We start from the raw sequence: 14,550 nt of genomic DNA, 5'->3' as shown, positions 1-14,550 counted from the left end.
AGATTTTAAAAACAAGGTTTTATCATTTTTCCTCTTTTAAAATCATTTTCAAGAAGGAACTTTGATAGTCTTTCATACCATGCCCTAAGGGCTTGTTTTAATCCATACAACGCTTTATCAAGCTTAAAGACATGGTTAGGAAAGTTTGGATTTTCAAATCCAGGGGGTTGTTCAACGTAAACATGTTCCTTTAATAAACCATTTAAAAATGCAGTGGCTAGTCCAAAGAGGGAGAAAGTTCGTGTCTGTGTTCTCCCTCCCTAACACGGAGTTTACCCACTTTCCCTCCATTCTGCAGTTTTATACCTACACCCACCTACTTCCCGGGGCTCAGCCACAGGCCCAGCCCCAACCACAATCACACATTCCACACATCCCACAGCAACCCCCTCATCAGCCTCGACCAAACCCAGAGCCAGTTTAGGACCTTAGGAGTATAGGTTGGGCCATAGGTAGGATAGAGAAGGGTCAGAAGGAGCTTAGATTAGAGGTTAGGGGACTTCGGAGGATAGTTGGGTCTCTTAACCAAAGGGTGGGTTTTTGTGGAGAGGAACACAGGTAGGGGTCTATTTCCTATGTAGACAACTATGCTCGTCGTGGGGCTATTACACCTGAGACCTTACGCCCAGACTAGTTTTAGGTACGACCAGGGGGTATGTGGATCTTGACACCCAATGGTACATATATAGACTATTCCTCTTTCTCTGGCTACGGCTGATATATGCGTTTCATACTATGTTTTTCCCCGGGTTCACTACGATATTTTACATGATTTTAAGCTCTACGGAGCTATTTCTTGCTAACAATCTCTTCTTTAGTATGTTCGATCTATTTTTAGAGTTTATCAGGAATATGGAGCTTAAACGAAGGATCGGACGCGTTCCCATTTGATGTTTGGAAGAGTTATGAATTAAAGAAGCAAGTATTTCAGCTTGCCTGGTCGAGCCACCCTTGCCCTGTCTGACCGGGCAATAAAGGAAGCAAGCAATGAAAGAGATTATGCGTAGAATAAGTCAGTACACATTCAGACCCTGTCCGCCCGGTCGGGTAAGCTTCGCCCTGTCTGACCGGGCAAAGAAGGAATTGCAGCATACAGAAGTCTGAAGCAGTCTAGCTCGCCCGGTCGGGCGATGTTTGCCCTGTCTGACCAGGCGAGGTTATATTTTAGCCGACATATTATTTTTTTCGGGCTTATCTTTTGTGGGCTATAAATACCCAATGTATTCCTCATTTTTAGGTTAGCTTTTATTCAGATACACTTTTAGGTCCCCAATGAGAATAGGTAGTCTCCACAGGGTACAAACACTTTAAATAAATAATGGTGTATAAAAATATCCATGAAGTAATGCAGTAACCATGGCCAAGAGTAAACCACTAGTGGCTGATAGAAAGTGACACTTAGACAAGCAAAGACAGTTTCACCCATATCGTGTGCTGAGTCTATGAAAAAGTTCTTGCATCCCTAGATGGGAATTACTAAAGCTACTCTCCATCTGCTCAAATATGCACCCAGACTGATCTTAGGAAAGGATATGGAGCATTGCTCATGCATCTTTACCCAGAGTAATAGAAGTCGAGACATTTCAGACCCTAAGTCAACAAAGAGAAAACCTTTTCTGAAGAAATAGTGCAGATTGCAATCTATAGCTTATGTAATTACAAATATGCTCAGACATGTCTACGTCAGGGGAAAAAAAACATAGGAAATTCCACATACCCCCTTACCCCCCCCCCCCACCACTCATAGGAAACTGGCTATATAAGGATCTCCCAAATCTAAGGAAGTTAATAAAACAAAGCATGGTCTTAAAAAGGACCCCATTTGCCTCCAAACAACTGACAACAAGAATCTCCATTAGCTAATATTACCTGGTGGTTTTTGGTACCAGCCACAACCTTGCGATGATCATCGTTGCTTAGGAAGGTCAAAGATGTAAAGCAAGTTGGCGTAAAAATTCCAAGGTTATTCGCTCGGGGCTGGAAAAGCATAACAACAATAATTAGAATTTATGTCTGCTTGACAAAAGTGAAAAACAACAAGGTCACATTGCAGTTCAGGAAGGAATTAATTAGTACAATTATTTAGCTTACAGATTTTGCACTCCAAATCTTACTAGTCTTCTCCAGGTCCCACATGTTAATTTCAATGCCTTTCCTAAAAAGAAACATAATAACAGAAATTAAAGCATATCATTCAACACAAAATTAGCATTATTTAAATGAAATGAAACAGTAAAAGATCTTAATTTTTAAATTTCTTAAGAAATATAGTCCTGAATACACAAGGCTTACCCTCCAAACACAGAGTAGCCTTCATTAGCATGTACTTTGGAGCAGCAAATCTCACCAGAACCGCACACACTCCACGTTTCTGGAGTAGCAGAAGAAACAGAACCAGTGTGTGAATCAAAATCTTCAATTCTCCTCAAGCTTGCTTTCCCTTTAGTTGTACAAGAAAGCAAGGTGCACGACCTAGTTACACATAAAACATATAGAGATTAATTTAATACCACCACAGTGACCCCATTGTATCCTTTAGTAACTCAGGTCAAAATTTAAAAACCAAAAAGAAACTTTTATTTCCTGATGTCATACAAAGAGAGTTAAAATGACCTACCTTGATGATGACTCTACCATCCGCTTTTTAAATAAATGCAATCCAGCAATCGGGTCATCTAATTGAGAAGTGTCATCACCATCATTGCAAATTGAAAAACACAACTCTCCAGTAACTGGACTCAAAACTTCAATCTGAATAGTACAATACCGTGTACACAACGCAGCAAAAAACTATGAGCTTAAAACAGGATACGCATGATACCATTTACATTGGTGTTGACATGGGAAGCAAGCAACTTACTGCACCATTTTTCCTGGCAACTGCAGCAATCAATAACAATATTTAGAAGATTTTTCAATTGAATAGATACAATGCAGTAGCATAATATGTACAAAATCAACAACTTTTCCTATGAAATTAAGGCATACGAGCATGTTAAACCAGACAAGAAAGTATATGACATGGCACACCCCTGGAATACAGCTTCATCCTTCCAGATTTAATTGTCAAACTGATGATGTAATTTGAACTCATACTCTAACAGCGAAGCCCTCTTCATGTTCACATTATTTCCACTTATACAAATTAAGTGAATAGAACACACTTTAAACCTACACAGGGATAGTTAAACTACAATCCCAAACATGCACCGTGAGGCTAAAACTCCATTTCATCAAGAACTATAGCCAGTGAAACAAATATACAGTCCTCAAACGCAGTAAGAAGACGTTGTCAAGCAATAACACAAAATATTAGACTTAAGCAAACACAATACAAAAACCAAAACAACAAGATCATCACAATACACTAACTTCACAAAAACACGCAAACAAAAAAGTAAGAACATAAGCAAAAATATAAACAAACATAGGAACAGAAAACTCATACATACAGGGTTGGATTTTCTGTCATTGATAGAAGCGGCGGGGATAGCTTTAGAGGAATCAGGGTCACCCCACCTCTCTACAACCTTAGGAACTCCATCTAGCTTACTCCGAGCTTCAATTACTGAACAACAATGGCGACAATTTTGTAAGGAAATTATTCAACAAAAATAAAAATAAAAAATAAAAAACAAAAACACCCATGAAATGAATAAATTGTATGAATAAATTGTACGGTAATATTAAGCATAAATTAATATTAAAGTTAGTTCCTTTAACAAGGCCAAGTACGTCGAAAGTTAGGGCTCTTAATGGTGGGCAACCTGGGCATTCGATTGTGGTTGTTCGCGGCATTTATGTATATGGGCAGAGGACTGCAACACATTTAGCAACCAAATTTGACTTTATTGGCAAATTTTAAATTCTTCGAGTAATTATATACAATAGTTCAATCATCTGAACCCTAGATTGAGTATACTGAAAATTAAATTAACGAAAGTGTGGAATTAAACAATTGATTATGAAATTGATATTCGATAATTAAAAGGAAGGTACCTTGTTTCAGAAGCTGCTTCAATGGAGGGGAGAAAGCTCAGAAGCCGCTTCAATGGAGAATTTCAGAGTATGCTTCAATGGAGGAGAAAGAGAGGGAAGGATGCAGCCAGGGGCGTATTTAGGGTGGGTTTAAGGTTTCAGTGCGAACCCAATTTTTTGAAAAAAAAAAAAGTTTTTTTATTTTAGAAAAATTGCTCAAAATAATTCGAACTTTGACTCATTTGCTCAAAATAATCCCAACTTCGATTATTTTTAGAAAAATTGGCTTAAAATAATACCAATTATTAACATTGTGTAAAATAATATGAACTCAACTATTTTCTATTAGCGGTACCACCTTTTATACCAAGGGTTGTTAAATACCGCCCTCAAATCTTTAACTAACGCCCGCAAAATAATATATGTTTACGAATTTATCCTCATAGATATAAACAAAGAATTTACCCTTACAATCATAATTTTAACCCACCACCATTTACACAACCAGAATTCACCTTGACACTCTCTCTTTAAAAATTTTCTCCCTCTAAACCACCACCACCACCATTTACCAACCCACACCACCTCTTTATACTATCTCAATATAATTTCGTGTGGAAATCCCGAGGGATAAGGGGAAGGCCGTCGTCGAAAGAGTCGCCAAAGACAAGGTCAGTTGTTTTTTAATTTCTGGAATTGGCGAAAACGCCCAATTAATTCGCCAAATCAAGGCTGAAACGCCTAAATCTTTCGTAGTACCAGGTGGTTAATCGAATTTTTTGGGCGGTTTGGGTGAAACACCTAGAAATTTCGATCACCCATACGATTATTCGAAAGATCTAGGCGTTTCAGCCTAGATCTGACGAAAAAAGTGGGCGTTTCTGCCTTTTTAAAAAAAATTAAAAAAAAAATAAATCGTATGAACCACCAAGGATGTATACGAAGTTGATCGTATGGAAAGTGCAATATAGCTTGAAGGGAAGGGGTGGTATCTTTAGATGGCCTAATATTTGCTAGGTGTATTCTACTACTTTGGAATTATGTTTGTAGTAGGTGGTATGGTAGCAGCAGCCATTTTTTCCCTTCTTGGCATTTTCTATTTTTGAGCCACGAAGATGAGGCTGCTGTGTAGTTGCAGTATTAACTAATTTTGTGTTGATGTATTCCAAGATGCATTTGGGATAACTCGAAAATTCAAATATTAATGACAAAAAATTACGGTGTAAATGTACTTACTTTGAGCTTTCGGGAGTTCCTTTGATTTTTTCCACCTAAAAAATTAAACCATATATATATAGCATATAATTCATTAGCTGTCCTAAAATGATTATTATTGTTGTTTATTATTGTTGTTGTTGTTTATTATTGTTGTTGTTGCTGTTTATTGTTGTTGTTGTTGTTGTTGTTGTTTATTATTGTTTAATACTCGTAATGATTTTATTAAAATGACACATAGAACACATTATAGGTTTTCTTTTGTTTTCAATTGTTTGCATCACCTATTTTGTTTTTATTATTAATATTATAATTTATTTTTTAAATTTAGAATGTAGTTGAGGGTTTTGGTCCACGGCATGCTAGATCATGCAGTATTAACGCGTCAATTAGGAGAGATAGGGGGATTAGTATACGGGAAGGTAGTTTAGTACCGGAGCGCAACAGGGTAGTGGATGATTATGGGATTCATTTGGATGAGCAGGACGTAGCCGGTGGTTGGCATAATGCTTGTTGAGGACTCCGGGTTCGGGTTTGAGGTACGAGGATGATGGACCTGATGATGATGAAGATGAGGGTGAGGCTGATGCTGAAGAGCAGCCGCCTGCGTGACGAGAGGTCCTGATGGGAAATTTATGAGTTCACGACCACCTCGATCTGCAGCGTCTTGGCTTGTTCAGGGGCCGACGGATAGTGGGCCCGAGGATGGGGGCGTTATTCCTAGTTTCGGGGCCCATGTTGCTCGACATATTTGGGATGGGGAAGATCAACGGTTTTTGCGGTGTCATACTAGAGTTGGTGTGTGTAGAGACTTGACTGGCTGGCTAGAGCGATTTACGACTGCCAATACTATGCGGATACAGCAAACTAGGTTGTCGCACCTGCCTAGCATTATGCACGACCACCTTGATTTTCCTCTGCTTTTGTTGAGAGATGGCATTCCACCTACCTTTTGGTGAGATTACCATCATGTTGCACGACGTACACCACATACATGGTATTCAGGTTGATGGGGATATGGTTGCCGGTGATCTCCCTAGTGACTAGTATAGGACATTGGTAGGTGGGTTGTTACAGTTGACTCTAAAGGAGCTACAGGTCAAGACTCGAAATGCCATCTACAGGAATGGTGGCATCCATATTGACCAGATTATTGCTAGGGGTCGTAGTGAGGAGCAGCCGGAGGCGGTTCGGGCCATTGGTTATATGTGGATCCTTTTGGGTTTATTGACAAGAGCGGTAACTGTACTCACCCTTCTTTTCTCAATGAGTTGTGTATGGAGGATAACCTAGAGAGGTTGACGAGATACTCCTGGGGTTCAGCCACACTAGCGTACTTGTATCGTCAGCTTGGTCATGCCACCCGAAATGGATGTGATTCTATCGTGGGCTATTTGATTCTTCTATAGGCTTGGATATACGAGTACTTTCCATGTTTTCGGCCTCACCAAGGTGTGTTGACACGAGACGTCCCTCATGCTCATGCAGGGTTATGGGATGTTGGTATGATGCGAAAGCATCAACAGCGTCTCGTGTCCTTTCGTACTCGACTTGACCGGCTGGGCGACCATGAGGTATAAATAGATACATAATTACTATTTGTTTTATATTGCTTTTATTTACAGTTGATCTTGTACTAATTTGCAGGTATGTTGGTTGTCATACGGAGCTTTTCCTGCACAACAGGGGCCTAAGACTATTATTACAGGATGTATTCGCTATCGGGGCATCATATAGCCATATATACCCGATCGAGTTGTTTGACAGTTGGGGTTTATACAGGAGATTCCCGGTGACATGATTAGGCCTGATGATGTTCAGAGACCACTTAGTGTGAAGTCTTATAGGGTCAATTTTTCAGCTCAGATGACCACTCTCATTTGGGATAGATTTGTCCCCGGTGCTGCGTTCAGTCTTTTGCTTGGTGGATATACTAGAGTTCCATGTGGCGGACATACTTGTGCACCTGACTACCTACCATGGTTTAGGGGAGTTAGCCATCCTATCGTCACTCCTAATGTTGAGGATGATCACGGTCTTCCTGAGAGGACCAACGTTGATAACGTAAGTTTTTTGTTAGTTTTTTTTTATTTAATTATTTTTTCCCTATTATTACTGTTAATACACAATTATAATGGTTTGTGTAGTGGGTAGGGCGATTCATGGTTACGGCGCAACGATCACTTAGTGAGTACCCTACGCTATCAAGGGACACCAGAGCAATGTTGGAGCAGGTGATTGATGATTGGAATGTAATAAATGAACTTAGAGATTAGTTGTAATATGTATTTTAGCTTTGACTTCTTGTTTTATTAGACTATGTTTTGGATGTTGTTAGTGGACATTTATGTTTTACACATTTGTTGGGAATTATCAAGTTGACATTTATATATTAGTTTTTTATTTTCTAATTACGTAGTACTTACTTAGTAAATTTTAAAAAGAATTGCTTAAAAAAAATTAAAAAAAAATAATCATGTTTATTATTAAAGTTATATAAAGTTTAATAAAAATCCATAACATTACTCAACAGTACTCAAGAGCTAACTAATGTCTGCCACAATTGAAGCCTTCTCTCGTACCTTGCCTCCCATCTGTCTACACTTGCATGACGAGCGTTAAACCACAATGGTGAAATTGGAGAAAGTGGATGGTCACGATCCATATGCAAACGAATGAAATGCAATCCACCAACAGTTCCAATCACGAACTCTGCACTAGGCCTGTCTAAGCGTCCACGATTTATTCAACGGTAAAACAGTGGTAGATGGATAATAGTTAGATGGTCTATTTCCTACTCCATAACAAATCACTACCATATTCCATATTGTGGCAATAAAAAAAAAATCATGTTGTGCTACCATCTAATGCTCCTGTCCACAAGCATCACCATCCCATTTGATCTGGTCTACCTCCCTCTGCAGTCTTGAACCAACCTGTTGACCCCATATGTCGTAGTAAATCATGTTATACAACCAAGGTTGAGAACTAACCTCATTTGCGATATGATGTCGAACCAATCGCCACTTCTCCTGATCTCCGTAACATAAATCTGCGACGCAACGAAATCTGCAGTTCCCATCTCCAATTACGTCTTTAACACCTACGATGTAAGGCCAAATGATGTTGGGAATCGCGTAGCTGTATCTGCATTGTTGTATGTCGAACCCGGTACCTACAAATAAAAAAACATAATATGACATATAATTAAGTTATTACACAAAATAAATTAAAATATACGATGTATAAAAACATTATTTAATTACATCGATAATCACCTGTATCAGATGGGGGTGGTCTACTTCTAAATCGATTATCTCGCCCATTACGTTGAACATGCTCGAAAAATGAAGGATCTCGCCTGTTCCTTCTCTCGGGAGGTCGTCCCCTTACTCGGGGGTTGACTCGAGGCTCCTGAAGGTCATCGTAGTTAGGATCCATCTCACCCTCAATCACTCGAGACACGTGCCTAAGCATCATAGGGTCGTTGGCAATAACTTGATCAACAAGGGTGCAGAAATGAGCTCGATCCTCATCATTTTCATCAACTATATCAGGAATGTCAACACTCGCTCCAATGATTAGGGTCCTCCAATATGGATGAATGTTCTTCGTATACAACCCCTTCCCTGCAGTAATCGAGTCATATATTTGGCACGCATAAGGTAACCCGTGGGTAGTACGTAGAGCACACCCACAATGTCGATGGACATCCGTACTCAAACCTCGCATCCTGTTTGTCTCACCAAGAAGCATAGACAGACAATAGTGGGATACCTTTCCGTTCAGCTGATGCAAAGGCTTCGGCTTGTACTTCTAACCATGTGTTGTTCTACATGCCTCCAACCCATTACGAATGGCTATGATCTGGTTCTTAATTGAGCAGTGCACCTGAGCCCAAACTGTGTCTAAAGAACCAGTAAAACTGTCAATCCAACATTTCAATGCCGAATGCTGGCTCTGAACCCTGCAATTGTTAACATTGCCGAAGTGCAGTACCTGGTTCGTCCAAAACATCACAAACTTCTCCTTGTGTATGAGCCAAGTGTCCACAACATAGTCAATCACTTTCGGCCATCGACCCCACTTGGTTTTCAGCTATACAAGCTCTCTTTTATACGCCTCTTCAGATGTAGCATTAATCACATGCCTCCACCTCCCATTTTTCAACTTGGCACCAATCTCCTTCTTTTTTTCAAACATGGAAGTAACCTTCGCCTCAACATCTTTGTTAATATGCCACACACACAACATGTGTCTTGTGTTTGGAAACACACTCTTCAACGCTGTACAAAGGCTAAGCTCCCTATCTGTTAGTAGTACCGACGACTCTCTATGATGACCGATCAACAACCTCAAGCACTGAAGCACCCACTGATAACTTTCTTCGGACTCCGACCTCATGAATGCGTATGCAACAAGAAAGTTCTGATTTTTCGGTGTAACCCCAACAATCTCAAAGATTGGCATGCCGTATCGGTTCGTCTTGTAAGTGGAATCCATACCTATCACGTACGGGTATGTGCGTAGCAAATTTGTCATGATCTGGTGTGCTATGAAAGCATGTTGCAACACATTGTTGGTATCAGTCATAACCCAAGTGAGATATTTGCTCTGTCTGGCCAAATGAAGGACCTGGTGAACCACCTCTCTTCCCTCGAATCGCTCCATTCTGATATTACTTCTGCAGTTGTAGACATGCCTGATGTTTGGATGGTCTTCGGGAAACTTTTCCACAAGAGTTCTCATAATATGTCGAGGTGGCACCTGTGTCTGAGTCATGTCGCGTACTACCTGCTTAGCAACAAGACTAAGACCGCTAATTTGTTGATGTCCCTCGGGATACACAGCCAAAGAATGATTGTGAGTGTCGTTCAAGAAAACTGAGCTTCCAACCACTTACTACTCTGACATACTCAACCTTAAGTTTGAAGGGACAACTGTTTGCCTTGCTTTTCGTGTCTTTATGTATTGTGTTCATCATGTCTCTTATCATGCCCTTTTTTCCACGATCACAACTCACATATCGATACGGCCGACCACTCCAATCAGTCTTGTAAGAAGCCTTCACTAACATAAATCCGAGCGGGCGACGAACATTTTGTGCCCATAGAACAACATCCTCAAACTCAGACACACAGTGTCTGTAAAAAAATGTCCGCTATAGCCCACACCATCACCATCCTCGGACTCAGAATCCTATATAATAATAACAATAAAAATAAATATTAATAAAAGTTGAGAAACAACAAAAACACAACTAATAATAATAATCTAACAACGCACAACTAATAATAATAATAATAATTCTAGGGAAAAATTGCTTTAATTAATACCACCTTTCACCCGTCCGCTAAAAACAAGTTGACCTTTTGATTATCTCTAAGTAATACCACCTTTGGGGGGTGTCCGCTTTAAACAAGTTATTTTACCTATAACCTAAATAACCGGTTAAATTTTTTTTTTCTTTTTAATAAATTCATTTAACAATGTAATTAACTCTTAATAACAACTTTAATTATGATTAATTAACAATTAAATCAAAAAACAAAATAAAAAAAACAAGTAAAAAAAAAAAAAGAAATCAGCCCTCCCTTTTAGCATGGTAGCGCCACCAGTCCCCCATCAACCACCTTAGCTTGCACCGCCACCAGCCCATCGTAGCAACCTTCACCCACTGCATCCCCGCATATCCCTCTCACGCACTAACTCCAGTTGCTGCTCCCTCACTCCCCATCGCAGAAACAGCCTCACCAAAAGGCAACCGCCAACCCGCATCAATCACTTCCCAGCCGCAACAACCCATACTCGCATCACCAATCACCGCTCACATCACCTACCTTAACCAACCGCACCTGTAAGCCCAATTGCAACAAACAGAGCAGCCAGCAACGCCACTAAGAGCAGCTCTTGCATTCCTCCATCACCCTACGATTCCGGTGGGGGGGAATTGGGCAATTTTTTTGTGAAGAACCCCAAGTAAAATCGAAATGGGGGTTTTCAATTGGTGATGTTATTGCATAATTTTTGGTACCAAACTATTGTATATTGTAATGAGAGTGTTTTGATACCAATTTTATGCGTTTTGGCGAAGAAATGAGCATGTTTCCATATTGCCCTCAAGCTTATACGTGAGCTTCAATGGAGTTTCCTCCATTGTTGTCTCTACAAGCTTTTAAAGTTCTTCAGCTTCAATGGTGGTGGTTGGGCTGCCGGTACGACTCGAATACAGGGGCAAGCAAAGTCGGGGTAAGGGGAAAGGGGTGGTATGGCCGGTGGTGGTGGAGCTGCGTGTGGGGGAGGGGGAGAGGAGGTGGCTGGGTCGTGGGGGAAGGGGAGGCGGATAGGGATGAGTGGGTTTTTTTTTTAAATAATTTTAAAAAAATTATATTTTCAGACCAATAAAATGATGACACGTGTTCATATAACTATTAATCAGCTTACCAACAGGTTACAGCTTGTTTAAAGCGGACACCCCCCAAAGGTGGTATTATTTAGAGATAATCAAAAGGTCGACTTATTTTTAGCGGACGAGTGAAAGGTGGTATCATTTACAACAATTTTTCCTAATTCTAACAATACACAACTAATTATAATAGCAAACACAATTAATTATAATAACAAACACAACTTATATAATCAAATAATAATAATAATAATAACGAATACGTGAAATTCAAAACCAAAAAGAAAATAAATTCGAAATTCCCAGCGAACGCCCAGAAATTTAGAAAAACCTAGGCAGAAACGCGTAGTTTTTTCGAAATTGCCTAGGGTTTTCGAAAAAACTAGGCGTTTCTACCTAGGTTTTTCGAAATTTCTAGGCGTTTGCCTGGGAATTCTGAAAACAAAAAAAGTTAAATAATCATACCGATTCTGTACGCTCCGACGAGCCTCCGGCGAGCAACGTAGGTGGTGTTTCCGATCTTTCGTTGTCTTCCATGGGATCCAACGGATTAGGTTTTGCAAAATTTAAATTATTTGTTTATTTTGAAAATTACAGTGGTTTTTTTTGAAAATCATCTTGGTCTATTTTCAAGTAATTGCTCTAGTTATCTATCATCACTCTGTGTAGCTGACTGTATATAACTACTTCATTTTTACATGCATGTATTGTGAAACTGACGGGGTGAATAGGAGGGGGTATCACATGAATACATGATGCATGTTGATTTGAGCTTGCAAAATGTCCAATTTGCACTATTTATCTCATCCAAGTGAATTGTTTATTTGACGTCAAAGTGCCCTGTTCACTATTCTGTGAAATGAACTAGGTTTCTTTAGTAAAAGATAGGGCTTCGCAATTGTGTGTTGTCGCTTTAGTTGTGGGCTTAGTTTTTTTTTGTTGACTTACTTAAAGTTGCACAAACACTGACAATTGGCCCAATTAAATGATGCTTAGCTAAGTTTCATGTTAAAATTGTATGTAAATGATGTGTGCCATATAGTGGTTGTCTTGTACTTTCATCAAAATTCCTTGTCTTGGTTGTTGATGCTGTAGTAGTTCTTGCCTTGACTCCGTTTTTTCTGAGGAATATCTGTTTGGGGTCTAAAATACCAACAATTGGGCCCAGCCCATAAATGAAAATAGTCAAAGCCCAATCCCAAAGGTTCAACCCTCCATGCAATTAGCCAAGTCAAGTGGCAGCCCATTTAGCTGGTCAAGCCCAATCAAGTCAATGGACAAAGGTATAAGAGCTTTCATTTACACACAATTACATTGATCCACAATAAGCCTCAAGCATTAATTATCTTGCACAACTTTCTTTCTCTGACTAAATACACTGTATTGACTTCGGCATCGGAGGGGCCTTCCTCGGCTCCAACATTACTCGGACCGAGATCCGTCTTCTCCACCCATTCTGGGCCTGCCGAAGGCCCCATTGTTTTCGTACCGAAACAATTTGGCGCCGTCTGTGGGGAAGATACAAAAAATCACGCCAAAAGTACGTCGCCTTAGTTCCACATGACGAAAAGTGGGAAAAGCATGAAAAGTGCTAAGAAGAGAGGTGGTGCTACCTCCTTGAGGAGGGAGAGGGAGATGATCACGATGAGGGAGCCTCGCCCAATGTCTCCCGAACTGGAACCTTCATCCCCCTCCACTCCATCGTCTAGGGCCCCCAGTTCTCAAGAGAGGGAAGCTTCAATAAATCGGCTCAGAAAGTTTAAGGGTCGGTCTCTTCTCGGCCGAGGATAATGAAAAACTCATGAAAGAATCCCTTGATTTCCTTGATGAGATCAAGGATTCAGCTCGAGATAGGATGGCTGAATACAAGCATAAGATCAGCAAATCTTACAACCGAAAAGTCCGCCGAAGACCCCTCAAAGTCGGTGACTTGGTCCTTCGGAATGCTGCTGCCGTGCAGAAAGGCCGGATCCATGGGAAACTCTCAGAAACTTGGGAGGGACCCTATGAAATTTTTGATGAGCTTCAGCCAGGCACATACCGACTTCGGCAGTTGGAGGGCACTGAGCTGAAAAATCACTGGAACGCTGATGTACTCAAGAAATTCCATGTGTAATATCCTAAGGGGACAATCTATGTAAGTACATCAATGATTATTAATGAAAAAGGCCTTTGAGCCACCATTCAGCTCAACTCAAACACATTTACATATTTATTTTGCCTACGGTTTCCGCAATAATTCAAGGTTTTTGTTCGGCGCTGTCCAAAGTATTGCATTGTGATGCATTGTACTTTGGCAAGTCGTAAAACTTGTCAAAAGGAGGATAAAAGATAAAAGCCCGAAGTGTTGCATAGAGATGCCTCGCACTTCGGAAGAATCTGTTCCTCTGGGCAAAGAGGCCATAGGCGCATCCGAAGCATAGCCTAAAAAATAGGAACTTATAAAACCCCGGAGTATTTCATAGTGATGCCTTGTACTCCGGATGAATCAGTTCCGGGTAGTAATTGCATTTTCGAAGTATTGCATAGTGATGCCTTGTACTTCGGATAGATTAATGCCCTGGTCCGGTGATTCGGATAGCCGTTCCCTCGGATGAATTCAAAGTATCTCAAAAGTATTGCCCTCAGAGTCCAACACTCTTGAGCAAGGAATAAGAGCTTTTGGAAAAATAAAGTAGACACAAAATCAAAAGATCTTCGGCTAGGCTGAGGTTATTAAGCCACCAATCTCAGAACTCAGAAGACGCGGTCTTCAGAATTCTGGGGGAGGTGTAGCGCACATTTGGCAGCTGCACTAATCCTCAGCCAAGCATGGAGTGCAAGCCGAAATCCCATACTTAGAAAAATTTTGCAAAAAATTTCAGATAAAAAGTGCAAGACTAGAAAAACAGACGAAAAAGGAGAAAGCAGACGAAGATTCTATTAAGGCTAAAAATGTCAACAGTTTAAAG

General features: G+C 40.2%; 1 protein-coding gene across 1 annotated transcript; it reads right to left on the bottom strand.

The window, feature by feature from the left end:
- Positions 1-1,138: 1,138 nt before the first annotated feature.
- Positions 1,139-3,798, bottom strand: LOC110739821. Its single transcript, XM_021920303.1, has 6 exons — positions 3,768-3,798; positions 3,453-3,568; positions 2,618-2,790; positions 2,293-2,472; positions 2,092-2,155; positions 1,139-1,977 (listed from the first exon to the last, which is right to left on the bottom strand). The coding sequence occupies exons 1-6, from the start codon at positions 3,796-3,798 to the stop codon at positions 1,807-1,809; spliced, it is 735 nt and encodes a 244-aa protein (XP_021775995.1). The 3' UTR covers positions 1,139-1,806.
- Positions 3,799-14,550: the final 10,752 nt, after the last annotated feature.

Source organism: Chenopodium quinoa, unplaced genomic scaffold (assembly GCF_001683475.1).
Source record: "Chenopodium quinoa cultivar QQ74 unplaced genomic scaffold, ASM168347v1, whole genome shotgun sequence".
In the NCBI taxonomy this organism is placed as follows: Eukaryota; Viridiplantae; Streptophyta; class Magnoliopsida; order Caryophyllales; family Amaranthaceae; genus Chenopodium; species Chenopodium quinoa.
The sequence above is the reverse complement of the archived record's forward strand: the minus strand, read 5'-3'. Positions and strand labels throughout refer to the sequence as shown.

Excerpts from the sequence above, each read along its gene's own strand:
- LOC110739821 (XM_021920303.1), bottom strand. The coding sequence starts at position 3,798 with ATGCCGCGAACAACCACAATCGAATGCCCAG. Across the intron at positions 2,473-2,617 it reads ATGGTAGAGTCATCATCAAG|GTCGTGCACCTTGCTTTCTT; the intron begins GTAGGTCATTTT and ends ATGTGTAACTAG. Across the intron at positions 2,156-2,292 it reads GGCTACTCTGTGTTTGGAGG|GAAAGGCATTGAAATTAACA; the intron begins GTAAGCCTTGTG and ends GTTTCTTTTTAG.